At 39.6% G+C, this 27,344-nt stretch overlaps 1 protein-coding gene across 2 annotated transcripts in view; it reads left to right on the forward strand.

Annotated features, from left to right (window-relative positions):
* LOC138837695 (serine/threonine-protein kinase TAO3) overlaps window positions 1-27,344 on the forward strand; it is a 134,161-nt gene that overhangs the window by 70,410 nt on the left and 36,407 nt on the right. For both annotated transcript variants that reach the window (XM_070036635.1, XM_070036636.1), the window contains exons 4-13: window positions 359-430; window positions 1,064-1,165; window positions 3,762-3,807; window positions 4,650-4,746; window positions 7,686-7,799; window positions 8,886-8,977; window positions 11,256-11,349; window positions 12,274-12,355; window positions 14,824-14,991; window positions 17,483-17,689. In XM_070036635.1, coding sequence (XP_069892736.1) covers window positions 359-430; window positions 1,064-1,165; window positions 3,762-3,807; window positions 4,650-4,746; window positions 7,686-7,799; window positions 8,886-8,977; window positions 11,256-11,349; window positions 12,274-12,355; window positions 14,824-14,991; window positions 17,483-17,689 — 1,074 coding nt within the window. The remainder of the gene's footprint in view (window positions 1-358; window positions 431-1,063; window positions 1,166-3,761; window positions 3,808-4,649; window positions 4,747-7,685; window positions 7,800-8,885; window positions 8,978-11,255; window positions 11,350-12,273; window positions 12,356-14,823; window positions 14,992-17,482; window positions 17,690-27,344) is intronic.

The raw sequence follows: 27,344 nt of genomic DNA on the forward strand, positions 1-27,344 counted from the left end.
CTGGCCAAAAAAAAATGTGTGTGTGTGTGTGTGTGTGTGTGTGTGTGTGTGTGTGTGTGTGTGTGTGTGTGTGTGTGTGTGTGTGTGTGTGTGTGTGTGTGTGTGTGTGTGTGTGTGTGTGTGTGTGTGTGTGTGTGTGTGTGTGTGTGTGTGTGTGTGTGTGTGTGTGTGAACTTACATTCAGAAAAGGATAAAGAGAAACTGTTTTCTGAGAACAGTTGAGATATGAAGTTGCTCCACTTAGAGCATCTCTAAACAGTGGCACTGAACTCTGAGGATATTATTTTTTATTAAACTCTCTAGTCAAATATTAAACATGATTCATTGTTTTTATTTTTCATCTTTCCCCCGAGTGCAGGCCACAAATGCTCACACCAATGAGGTGGTGGCAGTTAAGAAAATGTCCTACAGCGGAAAACAGACACATGAGGTAAGAGGAGACCACAGCTGTCCAAGCTGATGCATCAGCAAAGGTGAAGGGCTGGTTTTCCCAGCACTCTAGGGTGACCATGAGTAATGATACAGCACAGTGTATGTTTCACAGTAACTAGAAGAGAAGATCTGCATGATCACACCACAAAGAAATGGTAACTATTTGAGGTGATAGATCTGATAAGTGCCTTGATTGGAAAATGACACAATATTTTGATATATAAGAACATTGCATTGTACCCCACAAATACATTCAATTACTGTGTGTCTATTAAAATTAAATAAAAGTTACAGAAAAGTAATTCACAAAGTTTTTAAATGTTTCCTTATCACAATTCTTTTTTCCCCTTCTTGTGGAAAGAATAAAAGTTCCTAATAGTTTAGCTTAATTAACTATTTTCCAGAATAGGACATGGACATGTATAATATGAATTTATTATAATACACTTAGTGATAAGTTTTTGTTACATGTACTCAAACCTCAGAAATAATACAAGTTTAAAATGCTCCATTATCTATGAAATATTTACCACATGCTCATTTATAACCACGATGACATTATACATGTACACTTGATAAAATGCTATTTTCAGTTTGAAACTGAAAACATTTCTTTTTTGAGTTTCAATAGAAATGGCAAGATATACTTAAAGAAGTTAAATTTTTACGACAGCTGAAGCATCCTAATACAATTGAGTACAAAGGCTGTTATTTGAAAGAGCACACTGCTTGGGTAAGTCAGAGTCTCTTAAATATTCTTCCTATTGCTTATCAGAACTATAAAAGTCTCAGTCCCATTTCTGATCCATTTGAATTTTGTTACCAGTATTTGACATTTGTTAATACTTCCAAGTGTGTCTTAAGATATACATTCCATAAGATTAAATTATTCCATTAGATTAAGTATAAGGATATTAGAAATCTCCTGTCAACACTCAGCAAATAATGGTGCTGTCTTAATAACAGCATCTTATAATGTTTTATTTGTGAAAGCAAATGGCAAGGCATTTCAGTCACATCTGAACAATTTTGTCTTACTCATTTTTTTATTCCTCCCCCACAATTCCAGCTCACACACACACACACAAAATAGTTGGAAGTGTGTTGGATATTTTAATCTGTGCATTCTTTGTTGTTGTTGTTGTTTGTGGGTTTTTTGTGGGGTTTTTTTGGTCATGGGACGTGAACTCTGGGCCTGGGCGCTGTCCCTCAGCTCTTCAGCTCTAGGTGAGCACTTTACCACTTGATCCACAATGCCACTTCCAGCTTTTTCTGCTTATGTGGTACTGAGGAATCAAACCCAGGGCCTCATGCATGCAAGGCAAATACTCTGAGCCACCTACCCAGCCCCATCTGTGCATTGTTTAATCACAAGACCAACTGAAAAAGTAATTTGTCCCCCTCTATTGGATATTTTTATATGATTGCATTTCTATTTTTAAGCTGGCTCAGTGGGTATCACAACATGAAAATATTAAACTTTGCAGGGTATCAGACTGCACTTCTAATAACTGAAAGTTCAATTAAGTTATGATTCAGTGCTTACCTGTACCAAGTCCTTTCCTATGCATACTCCTTAATTATGGATGGAATTTTTGTTCTCAAGCAGTATATGTCAACATAAACATTTCCACTCACACAGACCTTAAGATACCTATAACAATTACTTCCATTCTGAACAGAAGAAATTAAACAAAGGAGCATCTTTATATCTGGAAAACAGTTCTCTAGCAATCTCAGATGACTTGGAAGAGTCTAGAATGGGATTTCCATTAGGCAGAATAAATGTTACAAAATCCAGGTTTTAAATCTCATATGTTTCAAGTCTTCAGGAAATCTGTTTACTTCAGGAAAAGCTGTTTACTCTTAGATTACTTAGAGTGCTAATAAGCTTGGTTACCTAGCTTCTATCTACAATTGGTCTGATAAACTAATTAGAAGGTGACCCTAGGAATGGAGCTTCAGGAGAAATACATACAAATGGGTTCAAGAATAATCTGCCAGGAGGAAGAAGCTAGTACAGCTAGAAGCCAGACCAGTGATTGTAAAGGTAGAGCAGCTGGAGTCTCAGAAGCACAATCTACATTTTTCATATTATGGATTAACAAAACAAAGAATAACTATAGCAAAAATGTTGAAAAATTTAACATATAACTTTAAAAATATACACACTGAACATATTCCATTCAGTTTTTTAGTCGTATACAAATGGTCCCTGACTCTGAACAGTTCACTTTCAGAGTTTTCAGCTTTACAGTGAACATTCAATAAAAACCATAATCTGGATTTTGAAAATTTTTTGTAGTACTGGAGTTTGTACTCAGAGCCTTGCACTTGCTGGACAGGTTCTTTACTGCTAAGCCACACCTCCAGCCTTTCTTGCTTTTTTTAAATAGGGTTACTTTTTTTTTTTTTTTTGCCCCAGCTGGCCTGAACCATGATCCTCCTATTTATGCTCCCATGTAGCTGGGATAACAAATATGGATCACAACAACCAACCATGGGTTGAGATCAGATCTTGTGAATTTTTTTGCCCTGGTGAACTATCATCCTCCTTATCTCTACCTTTGGAGTAGCTAGTTATAGGCATGAACCACCACACCTGGCCTGGATTTGAAATTTTGTTGTTTTGTTTTTTCCCCAAGCTAGTGATGTATAGTACAGTACTCTTCATTCAAGCTGGGCAGTGGCAGCACGCTCCAACTCCCTGTCACCTCATGATGACAAAGACAACCAGCATTCTGAAGATGCTGTTATCCTAGCAGACATATTCCATGGAAACCAATGTAGCCCCCCGACCTCATTTCCCTGGGGGGAAGTGTTCCAAGAATCCCAGTGAATTCCTGAACCTATAAACAATACCAGTCTCTGCTTATAGTTTGATTTTCCCCATGCTTATACATCTGTGATAAGGTCTACAATTTTAACATTTGGCACAGTAAGATATTAATAGCAGTTGCTAATAACTAACTAATAAACAGTAAAGCATTTCCAAATGTATACTTCAGTAAAATTACAAACAACCACTCCAGTTGTACTTTGGGAGCATCATTGAATAAACTGAGGTTTAGTTGAACATGGCACTGAAGCACTGTGAAAGCTGATCTGAAAGTTGATTTGATAACCAAGATGAGTGCTAAGTGACTATGGTGGGTGGTATATATAGAGGGGATACACTGGATGAAGGATGACTCACTTCTTTAGCAGAACAGTGAGACAGAGATTTTATCATGCTACTCCAAATAACATCCAATTTAATATTGATGTATTATTCATTTTTAGAATTTACCATTTAATATTTTTGTTCCAATTTTTTTACTTTGTTACAGTTGGTGATGGAGTATTGCTTAGGCTCTGCTTCTGACTTGTTAGAAGGTAAGCTCTGTAAATGAAAGTACTGGATATACCCTCCTTACTGTTTTACTTTGGTCAGCACATTATCTGTCCCTGTAGTAAAGTGCAGTCTGGAGTAGTCCACCTGGATAAGGATAAGGATAGTACTGGTAAGCTATGCAGACTACATCCTGCACTATCACTGAAGCATCACATGATGTTAACACCTCTCCTGCCATTCATTCATGGCCCATCCACGGCAGGTCCTGATAAATTATTGGGTTAATATGATGTGGCATGTATGTAATCAAACACATCAAATGCCTGCATACACATAACAGAGAGTTAAGAGTTAACAAATATATTGATATTTAACCCCCTCCAATATAGCAACTGACCCAATTCTTCTCTGCAGATGTTGTTATAACCAGAAGCTATGTTACAATTTTACATTAAAATATGTCTTAGATCATCCTTGATCTCTGAATAGAAATTGCTTATTAGCTGCTTTCACAAATAATGAAAACCTGTGGTTAGAGGGGGTAATTATAGATGGCTCTGTGGTAGAGGAGAATAATGTGACCTAGAACACTCCAGGCATCTAAAATATCAGAAGGACATGTGGTACATTCACACCACACCAGTTGGAAGCAGTGTGGCATTAACTGGCAACTGACTGATAAATTAGCAATGTATTAATGAATATTAAAGTTTTATTGTTTTGTTTTGAGGGGTGGGTCTGTTTTGTTTCTTGCATTTGGTTTTTATCTGATCATGAATTGCTATTCTCTAGAAAATATGTACCCTATGTATTTAAGTAAATATTATTTCCACATCTTCAAATGACGAGATATGTGATCAACTTTCCCTTCCTCCTTCCTCAGTTCATAAAAAGCCACTTCAGGAAGTGGAGATTGCTGCCATTACCCATGGTGCTTTGCAGGGGCTAGCCTATCTACATTCTCATGCATTGATTCACAGGTAAGGTTCATTTTCCCTTCTCTTACAGGACCCTCTCTTCCAAGATCCTTCAAAACTAGTGCAAGCTCTGATTTTCAGGGTACCTAAAAATTTATGGGAAGCAAACAGATGTTGCTATTCTTGGATGTAAGGAATTAGATTGCCAGAATTTGCCTCCATCTTCTGGCCTTTCCCATTCATTCAAAATGATTTCTGTCATATCTGTTCTATAGGTTAACATTCTCTAGGCTAATCATTCAGGGAAACTCAAGAAGAGCCTAGTAACTCTGGATAGAATGTCACACACAAAAAAAGGAAAATCCACCTTTCTTTGATATATTTATTTCTCAGCTGAGTTTCTTCTCCTGTTGAAATAACAAGTTAATCATCTATATACAGATGCCGTTTCAAACACTTTACATTCCTAAAGTCTACATTTTGGTGGGTGAGAGATTAAAGCTCAGAAAGATATAAATAATGTGCCCATTATTTCAGAGCATTAAAGTAATAGAGTAAGAACTACAGCTCAAACTTCCTAACTCCTAATCCAATAATCTACTGGTTTCTTATCCATTTTCTTTTCTTTTCTTTTTTTAAATTTATTTCCTTCCTTCTGGCTTTGTGTGTGTGTGTGTGTGTGTGTGTGTGTGTTCTTTTTTTTTTTTTTTTTTTTTTTGTCGGTGATGGGGCTTGAACTCTGGAGTTGGGCGATGGCCCTGCACTCTTTAGCTCAAGGTGAGCACTTTACTGCTTGAGCCACAGTGCCACTTCTGGTTTTCTGGTAGTTTATTGGAGATGAGTTTCACGGACTTTCCTGCCCTGGCTCGCTTTGAACCTCGATCCTCAGATCTTAGCCTCCTGAGTAGCTAGGATTGCAGGCATGAGCCACTGGCGTCTGACAAAAAATCTTTTTCAATTATTTTGATTCATGAGGAGTTAAACCCAGGGACTCATGCATGCTAGGCAAGCACTCTACCACAAAGCCACATTCCCAGCCCCCTTCCTTCTGTTTTGATTGGTGCTGATGTTTTAATCCAGGGCCTTTTGCAGTTGATAAGCCAGTAGTCTACCGCTGACCATCCGGCTACTCTCCACTCCCCCTCCTCCCTCCACTAACTTCTCCTGAAGAAAGCTGTTATTAGTGGTCAGTCCTATAGAAAAGAGCTCCTAGGTGTGACTTTCATGAGTGGTAATAGCAGAATAGCTCCAAAATGCAAAGGACTTGAGATGCCTTGCAACCAAGGGAAACACTTGGCATTTACTAGGAAGAAGTGAAACTATTAGGTCACAGTTCCCCCTTTAGGTGTTTCAGAAGTCACCTGACAGTTACTAGAACTATAAGAGCAGAACTTCCTTAATACAGGCCCATCAGGTCCTACCACGAACTGGCCTTAGTCATCACTAGGGAGAATTATGGGGCTGGGAGTGGAGCTCAGTGGCAGAGCACTTACCTAGTATGACACCAAAGGTCCCATCTCCAGCATCACACAACAAAACTAAATGTGTGTGTGTGTGTGTGTGTGTGTGTGTGTGTGTGTGTGTGTGTGTGTGTGTGTGTGTGTGTGTGTGTCCTGATTGCAACTAAATACATTTATTATAATATCTGTATTTGAAGACCTTTTAAAAATTTGTTTCTTTGGAACTGAGATGTTATTTCTGAATGAATTATTTGCCTATGTGTCTTTATTACCTGAAGATCCACACTGACTTACTGTTCTATTCTGAATAATACATTATCGTCTTTGGTTTGTAAAAGAAGTTGAAAAGACAAAAATAAACACTTAAAGAGTGTTCTTGAGTTTTAAAAATGAATACTATGTCCAATTTTTATTATTTTTAAGAGAGGCAGTTTAGTTTTCTAGTTGAAAATAAAAGAAGAAAAATACTTTTCTGTTGCAAAGAGAAGTAAATAATGCCTTTTTTTTTAGTTCTCTCTGCCAATGTCCAATGCAACCATGAGGAAGGAAACTGCATTTCCAAGGGAAGTTTTTGCAAAGGTTGTTTGAGAAGCATTTGAACTTGACCATTTTCATCCTGGAATAAGTTTTGCTCTTTTTTTTCTGCTTTATCTTTCCATGGTCCATAAACTTACAGTTCCTGGCTTCTACGCTCATTACACCTCATGTCTTTAGAAGACACTTGTGTCTTCTAAACACAAGGAGAACATCCCCATCTTCATTATAAATGACTTTACTGAAGAGTGAATCTTTTAAGTCACATTTTTAAAACTTTTTGGCTGCATAAAAGATCTAATACCTTTAGTCATAAACACTTGCAATTCATTGTCTAACACAATCAAAATGCCACATCCTAACCCCTAATCCTTGTTTGTTTTGATCTTTCAGGGTCTTCCTTTTACTGTACGGTGTTATTTTTAAAACAATACCTTCTATCTAGCATGCACCCTCAAGTGCCTTAGAGTTGCAGTTACAATTAAAAGCAGAGAGAAAGGGTAAAAGGCAAGAAAGAAAAGGTATGTGCACAGTTGAGGGTTACTGCAGGTAGTCAATGCAGTCATCAAAGTTTCATGTAAGATTCCAGAATGCTACATAATCTGGAAGAGAAAATAAGAAAGGCAGTTAGAATGGTACCAATTTCTCTACCCAAGGAATACTGCAGTGACTGGATTTAGCATTGAAGAAGATGCTTTTGAAAGGGGTAGCAGCTGAAGAGCTTTCCTTGTCTGCTGTATCTGCCTTCCTTCTTGCTGTATACCCTCCCTCTGAAGGAAGCTCTATCTTTAAGTAATTACAATGATCCACCTGTAAGTACACCAGGAATCTGGACCCCCCTGACAATGTGCAGTAGTTATTAACCTCCCCTTCTAGCTATCTGAGCAAAGTTTATTGTTGTTGTTGTTTTAAATAAACTTTTTATAATCTTATTAACTGCATGCTTTGACCTATCCCATAACCAAAACTGAGAGATAATTTTCTGATCCTCTTGTTTTTTTCCTCCAGGGACATTAAGGCAGGAAATATCCTCCTGACAGAGCCAGGCCAGGTGAAACTGGCTGATTTTGGATCTGCCTCCATAGCTTCTCCTGCCAATTCCTTCGTAGGCACACCTTATTGGTACGTAGACTTAGAAAATAGACTAGAATATTAAAATACGTACACACGAACAAGATGAAACTCTGGCATTAGTTTGGTGTTGTCTTCTTCTTTGCAATGTGTGTTACCCATGTGCCCCAAATGGGGTTTTATTTGTCACAAGCAAACAAAGAAGCACTTTAAGTCCTGAATGTACAACTTAGAATGACTTTAAATTGTTCAAATAAGGGTTGATGTCACTGTGTGTAAACTGAGTAGGATTATCAACTCACTGACCAAGCTCAGGTTTTGGATTTCATTGGAGGTTTCTTTTGAACTTTTCTATCGAGGCAGAGTGTCCGGGTAAGGACACCCTTCTCAGGTGAGCCAACAAGCGTAAGCATTACCTTCCGGTGAATGAACTTCCCATATACCATCTTCATTCCGACTTTGAAGTTATTCCCTATTCTAGTCCAGATTTCTTGCCTGCCTTTTGTAGCTACATTGGAATTTCCATATATCTTGGAGAATGATTTATATGCTGGGAAATGAATTTTATTTTCATTTTAATTTATATGTGCTTTATATATGCAAACTCTTTACCCAATTCTATAAGGTAACTACTAGAATTCTCTCCATTTTTATGGATGAAGAAACTGATGTGCAAGCAGGTTACTTACCCAAGGTCAAACCAATAGTAAAGAGTAAAACCAGGACTTCCTGAAAATAATGTATTATTGCATATAAATCACTAAGTATATTTTACATTTTGAATATTTTTCAGAATGATTGGTATAAAAATAGCTGTATCAGGTAAAATTATTTAGTGTGCTGAAGCACATTTTGGTACTGAGCCACTTTATAAGGGAAATGTATTATTTATTTATTTATTTATGCAGGTCCTGGGGTTTGAATCAGGGCCTGGGCTCTGTCCCTCAGCCTCTCTGTGCTCAGGGCTAGCACTCTACCACTTGAGCTACAGTGCCACTCCTGGCTTTTTCTGTGTATGTGGTACTGATGAATGGAACCCAGGGCTTCGTGCATGCTAGGCAAGCACTCTACCACTAAGCCACATTCCCAGCCCTGTTTTTAATTTTTGACCTGAATTTTACATGTACTCTTTGGTAGGATGGCTCCAGAAGTGATCTTAGCTATGGATGAAGGACAGTATGATGGGAAAGTTGACATTTGGTCCCTTGGGATTACCTGCATAGAACTGGGTGAGTAACAAGCTATTCTCTTTATATTTTTTGGAGTCATACCTCATGATTGTCCTATGACTCATCCAGCTGTTAGCTAGATTACAGACATGAGCCACTACACCCAGCTATCTTGTCTAGTTTACAGGGTGAGTACTTATGCTTTGTAGGACTCTCCTTTCTTGCTCAACTCTGAGCTGTACTACTATTCTCATTGCATCACCAAGCTTGGTTGTTATTTGGTTGTATTATATTCTTTCTAATTATCTTTTTTTCTTTCTTTGGTCATGGGCCTTGAACTCTGGGCCTGAGCACTGTCCCTCAGCTCTTCAGCTCAAGGCTAGTGCTCTACCACTTGAGCCACAGTGCCGCTTTTGGTTTTCTGAGTAGTTTATTGGAGATAAAAGTCTCACGGACTTTCCTGCCCAGGCTGGCTCTGTTTTCTTTCTTTAGCACTATCCCTAACATTTTTCTTATGCAGCTCAGTGTCCTGAGAGCTTCGATTTTTACCTTTGCCCAGGGAATGAAGTGCTTCCTGTTGCCTGATAGTGGCTGAGGCCATCACCTAATGTTTGACATTGGGCATTTTTGTGACTGCTTGGTGCATGAAGATTCTCTCTTAACAAAGCATCTTTGCTTTATTGTTTTGGGTTTTTTTTTCATTTTTTTTGCCAGTCCTGAGGCTTGAACTCAGGGCCTGAGCACTATCCCTGAGCTGCTTTTACTCAAGGCTAGCACTCTACCACTAATCCACATACCCATCCCTTCTTTTCTTTAATTTGTTTTGACTATATCCATTTCTTGAGCAGATATTCTGGGGCTGCCTCCTGTGAACCAGGTGCTATTCTCAGCACTAGGGATGCAATGATGAAAATAGTAAAACACTGTAAAACATGTAAAGCCTTACACCATTACAGGGATTATAACATGGTAGAAAGAACAAACCTAATTCACAGTGACAAAAATCTAATGGGAGATATATGCTGAGAAATCAGGAGAGGCTTTCCTGAGGAAGTGATTGCAAATATATATTAAGCCCTGAATAAATACTTATGAAACTACTGCAGAAATAAAATTATATTTTAAAGTGAAACCTGAAAGAGCTAGCACTGGGTTTAGTGCTGTGCCTGTAATCCCAGCTAACTGGAAAACTAAAAGAGGAAGATCACTTGAACCTAGCAGTTTGTGAGCAACCTAGGCAATATAGTGAGTGAAGGCTGTGAATGGAGAACTGTGGATGGAGGGGGTATAGGCTGGGGTAGAGGGGTATATAGCTCATTGATAAAGGTACCTGCCTAACATGTGCAAGGCTCTGTGTTGAATTCCTAGAACAAAAAAAAAAGCCAGATAAAATGTAGGGAATGAAGAGGGAAGGGAGGGGTTTAGATATAGAAAGCAGAGCCAGTGGGAGTGTCTGAGTTTGGTTCCTTCAGTGAAGATAAAGATGACAGGAAAAAATGGAGAAAGAACAGGTTTCTCAGAGGGTGCTCTACAGGTAGGTAGTAAGGACCATGTCTGGAGGACAGTGGTTTGAAGTCAGCCTGAGCTGAAAAGTCCTCAGGACTCTATTTCCAGCAAAAAGCTGGGCTAGAGGCATGGCTCAAGTGATCAAACACAAAGCTTTGAGTTGAAATCCTAGTACTATGGAAGAAGGAAGGAAGGAAGGAAGAAAAGAAGGGAAGGAAGGACAGAGAAAGGAAAGGGAAGAGAAGGGGAAGAAAAAGTTAAGTTGCAGAGTTTCTCTCTATAATGGGTAGGACCAGGCTGTGTGTGTATTACTTATCCTCTACTTCCTACCTCACACCTCCCCTCCCCTTCCCCAACAATGATTTGGCCTGGATGAGCTGCCGAACTCTTCACTGAAGAGGATTATCTCCCATATATGTTAATGAGGTTTCAAGTGTTCCATTCCATAATAATATTTTTTCTATTCTGCTCTCGTAAATAAGTCCATATTTATGTTAAAGCATATACATGCATGAAGATGTTTATACCTATTATAAGAAAGTAGGCAATGGTCAGTGTTCTGAAGATTTATGAAAAAGACACAAGGAATTTTTCTCACACCATTTGAAGCAGGCTGTGTTAGGAGCTTTGCCAATGTCCATTAAAAGACCAGCAGTCTGTGAATGGCTATCCTGGGCTGACCTTCGAGATTAAAATAAGTGGGTCGTGTGGCATGATGACAGTAATGAGCTGTCTATCGATTGGGAAGCCAAGCTTTGCACAGAGTTCCTTATGTCTCTCTCTCTGCCTGGTCTCTTTCCTGAATGGCCTTATCATGTTTCTTCCCTTGCAGCGGAAAGGAAGCCCCCACTTTTCAACATGAACGCAATGAGTGCTTTGTATCACATCGCTCAGAATGACTCCCCCACCTTGCAGTCCAGTGAATGGTAAGACTGCTGTCCTTCTACATCTCCAATAAAATGCTCCTAGCAGCTGACAGTCTCATTAAATTGCAGTTTCTATAGCTGACCCTTCATTGTATGTCACAGCCAGTGACACTGATGTCCCGCAAGCAGTGTCTTTACACCTGTGGTGCTATCAGGAAGCACATGTGCAGTTTCTAGTTCTGCCCTTTACCTGGGCTGGTGCTGTGTCCCTACTGTGTACAGCATCTGAAATCCCAGGGGAACACACCCTGCCACCTAGCCTCACAAGTCCTGCCAGTCACACCCTCATCAGCCCCGTTTATCTTTCCTAATTGTCATCAGTTTACTTTAAGAAGAGGGACAGAATGTTTAGTACGATTAGGGAAATGTATTGTTCCTTCCCCCAAAATATAACATCTACATAACATGGAGGCCACAAAAGTTCTAGAAAGCAGACAAAGTGGGGTTTTCAAGACAGAAAGTAATTTTCTTCAGAAATTATATCCCTAGGTCCTCTATGCCTTGTGCCTCTGGGTTTGCTCCCTTGTTAGGACAGGGAGGAATATTAACTAGACATGAAGAATATGGACTCGACAACATGAGGGTTGTTACCTCTTAGGAGAAGAATGCACTGAACAATTATATATTAGTGTAGTGTGGTGGTTTTCATTTTCTGATATGCATTATGGTTTAACCTAAGTATGCTTCCTTATATGTGACTGTGTGTGTCCATGTTGACTAACAATGTCATCCAGAAGAATTAACCTCAGGTACCTTAAAACTTTGAGAACATGGAAATATTCCAGTTCTCTTAAGATTCCAAACCACTGGATTTTAAAAATTTCCTAACATGCACAAGTTTGTCTAGAATGAAGTTGTTTTATATAATCAAGTGCTCACTCTGCAGCCCCTCATTTGGCCTTCTCTTCATATATTCCCACACAGGACAGACTCCTTCAGGAGATTTGTTGATTACTGCTTGCAGAAAATACCTCAGGAAAGGCCAACATCAGCAGAATTGTTACGGGTAAATTTTCAGTTATATTTGAGATGGAAGTGTTGAAGTCCCACTGTGGGAGGACTTGGTAAATCATTACTGTGTCAGGGCATCCTGGCAAACTAGGTTAGAACGTCCCTTGTCATTTACCCAGAGATGGCAGTAGGCAAAAAAAACAGCAAGATCACCATGATGTATGTGCCATAAATTCCCCATGGGTTGCTTACCCTTTACTTGTCCTTTTTCCCATTCCTCCCCTCTTTTTTTTTTTCCTTCCAATAAAGATTATTCTTAGCTAGGTGCTAGTGGCTCACACCTGTGATCCTAGCTACTCAGGAGGCTGAGATCTGAGGATCATGGTTCAAAGCTAGCCAAAACAGGAAAGTCCATAAGACTCTTACCTCCAATTAGCCACCAAAAAGTCTGGAGTCGAGTTGAGGCTTAAGTGGTAGAGCAAAAGAAGCTTAGGAAGTTCGCTCAGGCCCTGAGTTCGAGTTCAAGCCCAAGGCGCACACACACACACACACACACACACACACACACGCTCACACACACACACACACACACACACACACACACACACACAAGAGTATTCCCTACTAGCTGTGGTCATCATAGTGATGTTTCTGTGCCTAACAACATAGGCATAGATTTTAATGCAATACCCTCAGGTCTGAGTCTGTCAGGGGTTCGAGTGCCAAAGTTGTTGCAGATCTTTCAGCAGTGAAGGTGCATGGCTGCCAAAGCATACATTTATATGACATTACACTATAGGCGATAATGGCAAGAATATCATGTGAACCACATCCGTTGATTGAAACATAATTTTCAGTATCTCTCTGTGGTGTTTTTCTATGTACGGCTATAAATTTCACACATGTGGTCCATCACCATCAGCACAATGTGTAGATCTCCTGCAATATTAATATATGCAGCACTCCAGATTTGTAATCTTTTTCTTTATGTGTGGTCTTCAACCCTGTTTTTTGTTTGTTTCACTCCAAATTGGCTGGGTTTTATTCCTGAACAGTTTTTATTATTGTTTGTTTGTTTTTAAGAAAAACTCAGAAGGCCTCTAAATTTGTAAAGTTTAAAAATGTCAGCAGTCTTTATCATTGAATAGCACCTTGTCTGGGTCAGGGATTTATGTTTTGTTTTGTTTTCTTCTTTAGACCCTGTAGACATTGTTCTCTGATTTTCTGTCTTTGCGTTTTAGTGAAAAAGTAGATCTGAAGCCAGCTCACCTAAAAGTAAAGGTTTTTTTTGTTGAGTGTCAGGTCACAGGAATCTGGTAACAGAAGCAACAGGGCCAGACTTGACCCCCTTGTGCCTGAGCCACAGGTTCTAGACATGAACCATTTTGTCTACCTGAGCCACAGCTTCACAAGTCTACAGGGAGAGACAGCAAGAGCAAAACGCTAGAGAAGAGATGGTATCTGTATTACTTTGAAGTAGACAAAGATTTTTAAAACAACCAAACAAGAAATGGGAAATGAGAAAAGAGCTACCATGGCTAAGTATGGGTGCAGGGTATGTAAACAAATATTGGTTATATTAAAATAAGGGAAGAGAAAAGAGATAAAATTTAGGAAAGTGGACAACAAAAAGATAGAAATAGCAAGTGTTCTGACCAAAGAAAAATAGAGAAAAAAGAATAACAAGCTAAAATTATATTATAAATGCTAAAGAAATATAGTAAACCAACCCATCAAGGGCTTTTCCAGTGATAGATAAACTTAAATAATTAAAACAAAATAACAGGGTTGAGAAGGTGGCTCAATGGTACAGTGCTTGCTTTGCATGCATGAGGCCCTGGATTCGATTCCTCACCACCACATAAGGAGAAAAAGCCAGAAGTGGTGCTGTGGCTCAAGTGGTAGAATGCTAGCCTTGAACTGAAGAGCTGAGGAACAGTGCCCAAGCCCAGAGTTCAGGCCCCATGACCGGAATAAATAAATAAATAAATAATTTTTTTAAAAAAACACAAAAGACAAAGCTCCACAAATTATTATTACTATTATTTATTCCTCAATAATCTGTCTTTTCTTCACATTTCTTCCTGGCATTAAAATACTATTCAGGCACCAGTGGCTCATGCCTGTAATCCTAGCTATTCAGAAAGTTGAGTGAGATCTGTAGATAACAGTTCAAAGCGAGAGCCTGGCCAGGAAAAGTGCCAGCACCAGAAAGTATCCAGTACCAACACACACACACACACACACACACACACACACACACACACACACACACACACACACACACACACACACACACACACACACACACACACACACACACACACACACACACACACACACACACACACACACACACACACACACACACACACACACACACACACACACACACACACACACACACACACACACACACGGCTATTTCTGCAAAGCTCAGAACTGTTTATATTTCCCTATTTGCTTTTATACCTACATCTTACACCTCAGATAGCAGTTTGTTCTTTCACCTTCCTGAAACAGCATGACTTTGTTCGGCGGGAACGACCACCTCGAGTCCTCATTGACCTCATACAGAGGACCAAAGATGCTGTGCGTGAGCTGGACAACCTACAGTACCGGAAAATGAAAAAAATCCTCTTCCAAGAGACTCGAAATGGACCCTTAAATGAGTCCCAAGAAGATGAAGAGGTAGGTATGGCTTACTCCAGCCTACCCTCACAGAATGTCCACCATGTGAGAACTTTCTGGATAGAAGGAATACTTTTGAAGATAACCCTGCAGGTACACCCTGAAGAGACATGCAGGGATCCTAGAAGACATAGAACAACTCTCATGTAAGGCACATGGCCATTGAGGGGTCCTTAATGGAAGACAAATAGGCAGCATTGGTGCAGGTGACACCTAAGACATGATGTGAATGGTTTTTGACAAAGTAACAGTGACAATGAGGAATTAAGGTAATTTAACACTTGAGCCTGGGTGGCTTAGGCATATGTTCATACCAAGAAAAGACAAGAAGTTCTAAGGAGAAAGAGTAAGTTTGGGATGATTTGAAGATGGTGTTTGTTAAGTTCAAGGTCATAGCATCCATTCCTCCTGATATTATGTACAAATGGAAGTTTTCTCAGGTTAGATGGCTTCCTGATTCCTCACACACATAAAAGAATTAGTTGAAGACCAAGAAGATAATGATTGAGCCACCTGAACGGTGATGATGAGCAGTTGGTTGGGATACACAAATATAGAATAGAAGAAAGAAGTCTGGGAATGAGAAAGCTGGTTGGAAGTCAAGAGCCTTAAAGTAGTCATGAATCAAGAAGTTGAAAGGGAAGAAGGCCCATGTCATACATGAGCAGATGTTAAGAAAGTTCACAGCTTTAAGTAGCACAATGGTGTCTGATACCAGAGAGGTCAGGTCAAGTGGGTTTTAGAATAGTGTGTCCTTGGTGACCTTTGTTAAAGTAGTTTAATGGGACAAGGATGGACAAGTAGTAGATTGCTGTGGGTTGTAAAAAGGATAAGAAAATAGAGACACTGGCCTTGGAAGTATGGTTCCATTGGTAGAGTGCTAACCAATGAGCAAGAGTGTAAGGTACTGAGTTTGAGTCCCAGTCTTGGACCAGAAGAAAAAAATAAACAAGAAGATACAGGCATCAAAAGTTATTTTGAAGCCGGGCACCAATGGCTCACACTTGTACTCCTAGCTATTCAAGAGGCTAAGATCTGAGGATCTCGGTTCAAAACCAGCCCAGGACTTACTATCTTGCCCATGTAATTGTAACCCCTCTGTATGGTATTTTCACAATAATAATAATTTTAAAAAACCAGCCCAGGCAAGCAAAGTCCATGAGACTCTTATATCCAATTAACCACCAGAAAACTAGAAGTGATACTGTGGCTCCAATGGTAGAGCGCTGGCCTTGAGCTGAAGAAAGAGCTCAGGGACAGTGCCTAGGCCCAGAGTTCAAGCCCCACGAAAGACAAAAAAAAAAAAAAAGTTATTTTGAGATTTGGAAATTGAGCTAAGAAGGAAATGTGGGAGGGTTCAGCCTGTGCAAAGGCCCATAGATACGGGGAAGGCTGTTTCATGTTTATATGCAAAAAGTATGGAACTGGGATAAAGACATTGAAGGCAGAGCAAAGAGATGTAAGTAAAAAAGCCAGAAAGAATAGGAATAAGAGGATTACTCCAGGAATTAGTTTTGAACAAGTTAAAACTAAATAAAAAGGAGTGAAGAATGAATGTATGTTAGCTTTTTAATATAAAACAAAGCAAAATTATTTTACCAGTAATCATAAACACAATACTTAGGAAATAGAGTTGAACTATAAAATCTCTTGATTGCATATGTAGAAATGGAGAAGTTAATTTATTAAAATACAATATACTATGTACTATTTTGTACTACCCAGTGATTCCTTATATTGCCACGACTAAGTAACAATTCATTAAAGTTATCTGTGTATAGTATAGTTCTTTGAAAATGGGGTTTATTTATAGCTAGGTTGATTTATATTATTTAATCTTATATCTAAAGATATTCCATTGTGATGGATAAATTATACATTCAGATTATTTTACAACTTTTCAAATAGTCTTTGGGCCAACAGTGATGAATGCCAGTATTATTTAACAGATATATTTAATAAGACTACAGAAGAAACAAGATAGAATTGCTTAAGGGAGGCAGAATTTAATTACCTGTCTAGGACAGTAAAATTAATATCCCTGCTCAGACATGAAGTTGCCCAATAATGATGCACACAGGAGCACGGAGCTCATCGCATCTCTGAAAACTTCCCATCCCAGTTTGGGTTCAAGTGACCACTGCTATGACTGCAGGTATCCTGCAGGTCACCTGCTTAGTAGCCAGTCATCTCTCTAGCACCTTGATGTGCTCCAGGAAGCTCTCACAAACCTGAACTGGTTCTGCTTAGTGGCAGCATCCCAATTGTGCTAGTTGTGTACAATTAAGCCCCGGGATAGATGCATTGAGAACCTTAGGACCCACATCCAGAACCACACTAGAGGAAGGCATGGAGGTGAATCAGAGTTGCTCCATAATGAGTTTCCCCCTGCAGGTTGGCAGAAAAGCAACTGAACATGCTTAGTCTCTTAGTGGATTGGCACTTCATTTCCAATCTTTTGGTTTCTAACCCTGGTGCCCTATTTCTCTAGGACAGTGAACATGGGAGCACCCTGACCAGGGAAATGGACAGCCTAGGCAGCAACCACTCCATCCCCAGTGTGTCAGTGAGCACTGGCAGCCAGAGCAGCAGCGTGAACAGCATGCAGGAGCTCATGGACCAGAGCAGCTCTGAGATGGTCATGTCACATGATGAGGAAGGCACAGTAAACTCCAGCTCCTCCATTGTGCACAAGAAGGTAGGTTTCCTGCTGGTCCTTACACTTGGGGTTCACCACCCAGTGAGCCAAGGTTAGCCCACTTGGCTTCCAGATGCTTCCAGTGTCAGTGAGGCCCAGAGTTCAAGTCTCAATACCCACTTTACAACTGAATTGTGGGAGGAAACCCAACACTGACAGTTCTCTTTCGGTGAAAAAGTAGCAGAAGACTGTGCAGGCCTTTTTCTTCATCTCCTCTGCTTGCTCCCATGTCCACCACCATCAATAAATAAATGTTAAAAAAAAAAAAAAAAAAGCTAAGTCTCACATCACAGAACCCAATTCTCCTTTAAACCGGTACCCTTCAGACTTGCCAGCCATCAAAGCTTCCCAATGGTGACCTATTAATCATGTCTTTTTTCCCTATTTTCTTCCTGTTATCTCTTTTGGCAATGCTTGGATTTAAACTCAGGGCCTCATTTGCAAAAAGCAGGCGCTCTACCACTTGAACCGTGCCTAAAACCCCTTTTTGTATAGGTTATTTTCAAGATGAGGTCTCACTTTATTCATGCTGAGCCAACCCGAACTGTACTCATCCTTATTTTACTTCCGTTTGTCACTGAGATCAATAGTAGTAGAGATAGGAGTCTTACAAAATTTTATGCCAAGATTGGTCTCAAACTATGTTCCCCTGATCTCTGCCTCCCACATAGAAGGACTGAAGGCTTAGGCTACCACACTAGCCCTGAAATTCTTCATGAACAAATACTTTTTTAAAAAAATACTTAAAAAATACTTTTTAAAAAAAAAGCTTTTTTTCAAAGCAGTTTCTAGAATGTGAATTAGAATTACTAACAATGTTTCTATGTATTTCCCAAAAGTATTTGAGAGGCTTTTGGTAAATAGTTCATCATGTGAAATTAGTAAAGTGTCCCTTCTAATTTTTATCTTGTTAGGTATAGGTGAGGAATGTGTGCACGTATTTTAATGAGTGATAGCACATTCTCATTCCAGGAAAAAGTGGGTTGAAGTTTTGGATTTTTTTTTAAAGTTTTTTTCACTTTCACTTTTATTGGTTGTACTTTTTTCTGGGGAGGAAAAAGAAATTGAATTGGAAAGAAGGAAAGGCAGGAGAAAATTCACTGGTATCCAGTTGTGAATAGGAGGATTACTTGTTGCTTTCCTAAAGCTGATGAGCTTAATCATTTACATAACAAATATTGTTGCGGATCTCTATGTGCCAGGGGCTGTGGTCAACTCTGGAAATACAGAAGAAATAGAACAGACATGGTGTCTTCAAAGAGCTTATCATCATGAGGAAGGCTAAGCAAAAAGTCACACAAATAACTGTATGTCCTTATAAATTTTACTGCACCTAATATGAGGATTTAATCTAGAAGGGACCAGGCACTATTTAGGAGACACAGACCATGAAAACCTAGGTTCAAGACCAACCTAGGAATAAAAAATTCAAGGGAGCCCATCTCAACCAATAGCCAAGAGCAGTAGCATATCTAGCTACAGAGGAAGCACAATGTCTGGGTACATTGACACATATCTGTCATACCTAGCAATATTTGGAAGCACAAGTAGGAGGATCACAGCCCAGGCCAGCCCTGGCATTGTCAGACAGTAGCTCAACTATAACCAATACAGCTGGCACCAGTGGCTCAGGCCTGTAATTCTACTTTCCTAGGAAGCTGAGATCTGAGGATCATGATTCAGAGCCAGCCTGGGCATATAAATCCATGAGACTCTAATCTCCAATCAAACAGCAAGAGAGCCTGACTGAGGTGTGGCTCAACTAGTAGAGTATCAGTGAGGCCCAGATTTCAAGTCTCAATACCAAAAACAAAATAAATTAACAATACAAAAAGGAGCTGAGCTGGAGGCATGATGTCAAGTGGTAGAGCACATACCTAGCAAACATAAGGCCTTGAGTTCAATCCCCAATACTTACAACAACAAATGGGGTGCTGGTGGCTCACACTTGTAATACTGGCTAATCAGGAGTCTGAGAACTGAGGGTGGTGATTTGACTCTTTTTTTTTTTTTTGCCAGTCCTGAGGCTTGAACTCTGGCTGTAGGCTCTGTCCTGAGCCTCTCTGTGCTCAAGGCTAGCACTCTTATCACTTGGGCCACAGCTCTACTTCTGGCTTTTTCTGAGTAGTTTATTAGAGATAAGAGTCTCACAGACTTTCCTGCCCTGGCTGGCTTTGAACCACAGTCCTCAGTTCTCAGCCTCCTAAGTAGCTAGGATGATAGGTATGAGCCACTGGCACCCAGCTCCATGAGACTTTTAACTCCAATTAACCATCATAAAACTGGAAGTGGAGCTGTGGCTCAAAGTAGTAGAGTGTCCCTAAGCAGACAGTCTCAGGGATAGTGCCCAGGACCAATGAATAAGAAAAAAATCACGTGGCTGGGAATGTGGCTTAGTGGTAGAATGCTTGCCTAGCATGCATGAACCCCTCGGTTCAATTCCTCAGCACCACATGAACAGAAAAAGCCATAAGTGGTGCTGTGGCTCAAGTGGTAGAATGTTAACCTTGAGCTAAAGAAGCTCAGGGACAGCACCCAGGCCCTGAGTTCAAGCCCAGGACTAGCAAAATAAATAAATAAATAAAAATTTTAAAAAAATCACTGTTTTACTCAAAAAAACATTGAAAGAAAGAGATACATGGAAGAGGGAAGGACAAAATAAGATGAAAACTTAAACATTGTCTTGTCATGATATCCACTTAGTCCTTACACCTGAGCTTAAAAACAGATATTCTTTAAAAAGAAAACAATGGAAGTATTTTAAACTCCCAGTAGAAAATTTTGTATATTAAACTCTTAAGAATGATGAATCTAGTCTGTAGTTCTTTTTTTTTGGGGGGGGGGAGGGGGTCCGGTCGTGGGGCCTGAACTCTGGGCCTGGGCGCAGGCTAGCACTCTACCACTTGAGCCACAGCGCCACTTCCGGCTTTTTTCTTTTTGATTATGTGGTGCTGAGGAATTGAACCCAGGGCCTCAAGCATGCAAGGCAAGCGCTCTACCACTGAGCCACCTTCCCAGCCCTCTAGTCTGTAATTCTGTCTGCTGCTGTCAAATCTATTTTACTTTGGACAGGTCACAAACTTTGTGTTCCTTCAGGTTGTGTTCCTCCAAGCTCCTAAAATCTTGTATTTCTGTTCCTGTAATCATTCCCCACTCCACCCCTTGGTCTGGTACTAGGTCTTGAACTCAAAATCTCTGGCTCTTACTTGCTTACTAATGGTGCTCTGCCATTTGAACTACACTGCTAGTTCTGGCTTTTTGCTGGTTAATTAAGTGTCTCAGATTTTCCTGCCTGAGATGTCGCTGGACTGAGATCCTCAGATCTCAGCCTCCTGAGTAGCTACAATGAAAGACAGGAGCCACAAGCACCAGGCAATATTCCTGTAGTCTTGAAAGAAGCAGCTCTCCCCTGCCCTCCTCCGGCCTGGACAAGGCCTGTTTCTCTCATATCAAGAAATGTCGAACCCACTTAGGCATTCCCTTGTAAGTGGATTTTTCAGAAGCCACTAGTACAGTCAGTCCCTTCTACGTGAAGATGGATAATAGCTATACTTTATCTCTTGTAGGGTTAGGGGACACTTATCTCAGATGGGATTTTCCAGGAAACCAAGCTGAGACAGTTTAGCCCTGCTGGAGTTCTTTGTTTAATTAGGACAGCCCTTGCGATGAACCCCTGTGAGAGGGGCAGGGCACAACAGAAGCTGAATTATGAAAAAGGCCCCTGCAACCAGCCCCACAGACAGTTCTGGAGCTCATTCAGCCCTTCCATGTTGTCTACACTGGGCAGAAACGGCCCTAGTCTGGATGCCCCAGCCCATATCCATCATGGAATAGAAGCAGGTGTGCTCTGAATCTGAGGCTTCCCCCAAAGGAACAGCTATTAGGAAATGACAGCTAACAGGACCCCCACTCAGCTGAAACCAGAAATGCATCTCAAAATGAGGATCCATGATGCATTTCAGAGTCTATCATAATTTGTGAACACAAAGATTATTTTAGAAGAAATACAGTAGCCTGTTTTTACAAAACACTTACTAGTTTTCCTTGAGTTCCGGTCCAGAAATTGAGAAAGGCCAGCATATCATCAAATTATCATATAGCATACTGTGTATAGTGGCATATGCCTGTAATCCCTGTTCCTTGGGAGGTAGAAATCAAGAGCATTGCAGTTTGAGGCTTACCAGAGAGAAAAGTTAGCAAGGCCCCAATCTCAACCAATAAGAAGCTGGGTGTGGTGGAATATACCTGTAAATCCAACCACACACAAGTATAAATAGGAAGCTACCAGGTCAGGCCAGCCTGGGCAAAGAGTGACACCTTATCCAATAACAACAACAACAACAACAACAACAACAACTAAAGCCAAGTAAAAGGCTAGAATATGGCTCAAGTGATAGAGTACCTGCCAATTAAACACAAACCCCTGAATTCAAACTCTAGTACTTAAAAAAATATATTGTATAATTGTCTTTAGCCATTACTTCATTATCCTATTTTATTTTCTTTTTAATCCTTGTCACTATATAAAGGTACATTATGTATTAATTTATTATTTCATGAATAGAATGTGAATTCTACCAGGCAAGGGCCATGCCTACTTGGCCTGGTATCCCCAATACTTAGAAAAGTGTCTGGCACAGAGGAGGTAAATTCATTAAAGTGCTTCATGAAGTACTTACTTCATCCCAAGTTATCTGTGGAATGAACAAATGAATGAACAAATGAACCAATACTCTAGTTACCAAAAACTCAACATTTCACTATTTTGGTTTATGGGACATAGTGGCTTACAGAGTGGCTATTTAAATAATCTTAAGTATTGTCTTGATGGTTTGAAAGAGTTAATGGTTTGTCCAGTGATAATACTTGAGACAATAAAAACATGCTTGACAGATACCAGAATTTTTTATTTTTTGGTCGGTCGTGGGTCCTGAACTCTGGGCCTAGGTGCTGTCCTTCAGCTCTTCAGCTCAAGGCTAGTGCCCTACCCCGTGAGCCACAGCGCCACTTCTGGCTTTTTCTGCTTATGTGGTGCTGAGGAATTGAATCCAGGGCCTCATGCATGCAAGGCAAGCACTCTACCACTGAGCCACCTTCCCAACCCAAGAATATTTTTTAAAAAGGGGGGAGAGAGGAATTTTTTTCAATTATCTTTAAGTAGTTGTATAAAAGGGTTACCATTCAACATGTTACTTTGTACATACAATGCAACTTAATTAATAGCACCCTTTTCCTCATTCTCCCGCATCCCTCTCTAGAGGTGAAGGATTTTTATCTCCCTTGATCATTACAATCAAATCATATCCAAACAGATTGCCATTTTATACAGGAAGTAATTTAGTTTTAAAGGTTGTGTGTAACTAGGCCTTGGCTTACAACTATCTGCCATGTGTCAGAATAAAGAAATAAAGACAGATTTTTAGCAGGACCGTGAAGCTTTTCTTTGCATAGAATTTCAGGTTACATCTTTCTCCCCAGTTTTTGCTTATACCCCATTTTCCTAGGCTCTGAAAGGATCCTGATGAAATCTTTTTGTATATGTAGGGTGGAGGGAGGCTTAATCTCAGGGCCTGGGTGCTGTTCCTGAGTTTTTTCTCTCCAGGGTGATGCTCAGAAGTGGAGCTTTTCTGGCTTTATGATGGTTAGTTGGAGATAAAGATTCTTATAGATGTTCCTGTCTATGCTGGCTTTGAACCACAATCCTCAGATTTCTGCCTCCTGAGTAGCTAGCAAATCTTCTTTTTGAACAAGAATGAGTTGATAAGTCTAAGAACATATGCTAACAACATCAACTTTAAGCATGTCTATCTTCCCCTCACCGGTGCTGCCACCGTACATTGTAAGTCCTCATAGACCTCTCTTTCAGCCCTCCAGGACCATGTCTATCTGTCCACACTCAATTGGTGTTTTGTGGGCTAAACTCTGTCAGGACATGCCAGGCCAAAGGTTCAACACAGTTTAGCTTGTGAGTCTCCTTCCCACTTCTTAACGTTACTGTGTAGGCAGCACCTGCAAAGGGAGATGACACTGCCTCCACTATAGACTCCATTATGTTTTTAGTTTGTCAATTAAGAGGCGTTTGTATGGTCTAGGGTACAGCTCACTGGTAAAGTCTATGTCGAGTAGGCACAAGACCCTAGGTTTTATACACAACATTACAAAGCAAAAACACAACACAGGTATATGTATATTTTTGTTAAAAATAATATTTTTGTTAAAAATATACATATATTGCCTCTTGTTGCCATCTGTTGGTATAGATCATGAGACTTTCATATATTAAAAGTGGCTCACACCTGTAATCATAGCTACTCAGGAGGCTAAGATTGGAGGATCACAATTTAAAGCCAGCCTAGGTAGGCAACTCAGTTAATTAGACTATCTTATGTCCAACTAACCAGAAAAAAAAACAACCCAACAGAACTTGAGACATGGCTCAAATTGTCGAGCCATGGGTGAAAAAAAAAAGTGAAAAAGCCAAATAAGAGGGCAAGGCCCCTAAATTCATGCCCCAATATCAGCACCAATAAATAAATATTTCAAAAAATTACTATTCAATCATTATTACTTGAGATATGCCAAATCCTGTCTTAGTGGCCACTTTTCAGGGATTACTTAGCAAAAAAATATTTTTTTAAGTCATTTTATCTTAACTCTTAAAGCTTTACTTGGCCCTTTCTACTGGTCAGTGTTTCACTATTTTTATAGAGGGGAATCAAAGAAAATTGGCCGTGAGGGTCTACACTGTTGGGGTTTAGTTTTCCCTTGCTTCAGCAGCCCTTCAATTATTTTTGCTGACCAGCAGGCCAAAGCCACATATGGCAAAGTAAAAGTAAAATCACATAGGAGGATCCAGAGCCTCCTCTCTCCTGCCCCTTTCCATCTTCTGCCCTAACCTAACCCCTTCCATGTGTACCTTGCCGTTCCTGCTTCTCCTCCGCTCCTCTAGCCTCAGGATTTGGTGACCACACCTGCTACACAACCACGTAATAATTTTGAAATGAACAAAACAAAGGAGAAACTGAGGGTTTGCTGATTTCTCCTTCACAGCAAGAAAAGTGTGGGTGTCTATAGAAAGGCCTCACATCATCAGAAAAAAAAAGCCATTTTTAGACACACTCCACACACACTGCATAAAGGTGTGTTTGTGTATGTGTGTGTCACTATTTTATGACTTTCTTAGAGTACAGAAGTGGCAGATTTTTATGAAATACAAATTTGAATTCTGTTAAATAATCCAAGAGAAAATGTCATTTTCTCAAAATCTCTCCAGACTTGTATTCTTGAGCTTATTTATTCAGCAAACATTTACTGAATGCCAACTAAGTATCAAGCACTAGGCCAGGTGCTGGGGGGTGGGGGGAAGACTGAATTTTTTTTTTTCAGTTCACATTTGCTCTGCCTTATAAAAGCCCACAGCCTCAGGATAAGATTGACAAATAAGAGTGATAGGCACTCTAGTAAAAGTACTCCCAAAATACATTGCAATCCAGAGGGATTCCAATTGATACAAACTTGAGGGAAATTACTACTCCATGAATCTTCATCCCAGAAGTTTTATGTTTGACACCCAGGGGGGAATCTCTACAGAAAAGTAAAGCTTCTTGTCCAGAATATTACAGTGAAGTTTGTGATCAGGCGTTGAGCCACCAGAAACCAGCAAAAAAAAAAAAAAAAAAAAAAAAGCATGATTTTTAAGATATATTTAGTGGGTCATGTGATTTTTTGACTTCACCTTTTCAATTTGCTTACCTTTAGTGAACTTGGAAAATATAATATGGCTTTTCATTTGATGAACAGGGCACTGAACTTAAAATATTCATTTTTATCAGACATAAAAAGCTAGGAAAATTATATATATTTGCATACAAATATATTTGATATGTTACATAGCTAGGTAAGTCAACTTACTGTTATTTGAAATGCAGCTGCTGCTACATATTTAGGGTCCTTCCCTATCAGTGTATTATTAATAAGTTAGCTTATCTTCACCAAAATTAAGACTTGTGTTAGATTGCATAAAAAACCACATGTCTCTCTCTGGTTGATCTCTTATGATTGGTAGCATTTTAAGTGACTGTCATATTAAGTCAGTTTGATTTCAGGCATAAATAGGATGTACTAATAAATACATAGTAACAAAATGGTGGTAGGCCCCAGTGCCTTATCCAGAACATTAAACCCAGGAAATGAATTACAGTGGCACACCCATCTTCCAGAAAATAATACAAAGAATTTTAATTGATCCTTTAAGCAATATTCTTCTACATTTCAAAAACAAGTTCTTGCTACATAGCCCAGGCTGGCCTCAAACTCAAAATCCTCTTGCCTCAGCCTCCTCAGTGCTGAGATTACAAGCCTGTGCCACCACACCCATCTTTAGAGGTACATTTTGAACCTATAGCTTAGCCTGATAGAACTTTCTGCATAGATGGACAGATGGACACACATTCTATATCTCTGTTGTCCAATCTAGGAGCCACCACCTATGGTCATTAAGTGCTTGAAATGTAGTTGATAAACTTTGGAATTAAATTTTACATTTAATTTCCTTTTTTAAAAAAATAATTTAATTCCAGTAAGGCACATGTTGTTAGTGGCTATCCTACTGGACAGAATAGCTGTAGAAAATCCACTGAATATGATGGATTTGCTCACAATTGAAAGTTTATTAAAGATATTCACTGAACTGCCACATATAAACAGAAAACAATATTTGAACATAGATGTCACAGTAACTTCCTGCCCCACATATCAAAACACCAAAAAAAAAAAATCAAAAGAAAATCAGTCCTACAATAAATTTAATAATAGGTCTTGGCTTTTACATAAAAAAAATGTGGATGTAAAATTTTCATTTCCCTCCAAAGAATTTATGTTTTGACTTTTCATCATTCTGGACAGTAAGACAATCTTGTGTTTTCTAAGCCTATTTGTGTCTTGCTTTCTAATGAAGGAAAGAGCAATTAGGAAAATTTCAAGTAGTCGTGGACAAAATGCAAAACTGACCTCTCTCATAAATGGTTTCTCCTAGAACCCGGGGGAAATAGGGGATTGGTTTCTCCTTCCTCATCCTGAACGTGTGCAGCTGAAAAACACCCCCCAGTTGTACATGATTTTGAGCTGAAAATTACTAGAGATTTTTTTTTTTAATCTAAAGCATTAGAGCTACTCACTGACTGACCGCTTCATCTTTTATTGAGTGGAGCATCGTCTAGAAGCCTTTCCCCTTTAAAAGTCATCCCAGTTACATCTAAGAAACATCCATTATTACGCTTACAGGGAATGTGCTTTTTTTTGCCGGGTGTTAGAATGAGATTAATCATCTTTGTCCATCAAGAAGCTCAGGCTTGATTAAATCAGTCAAGGACATTAAATTGTAGCTTTGCTTACTCTGCTGACATACCCATGCTGAGTTGAGGGAGAATTTGTGAAAGTATCATTTGGATGGAATTGTATGCCTGTCTCTTTAAATCTAAAAAAAAAAAAAATCCTTTCAGAAGCTGTAGAGAGAAGGTGCTAGAACTGTGTACGATCATGACTGGAAAGCAGGATCCCTCAGTGACTGCCGAATCTTCCGAGCACAAGCTAGAGAGGCAGTTCAGCACAAGCCTCCACTGATTCTAAAAGCAGAATGATGATCCTGCCGGCCAGA

The sequence above is a fragment of the Dipodomys merriami genome, unplaced genomic scaffold (assembly GCF_024711535.1).
Source record: "Dipodomys merriami isolate MVZ:Mamm:240054 unplaced genomic scaffold, mDipMer1.0.p SCAF_274, whole genome shotgun sequence".
NCBI classification, from domain to species: domain Eukaryota; kingdom Metazoa; phylum Chordata; class Mammalia; order Rodentia; family Heteromyidae; genus Dipodomys; species Dipodomys merriami.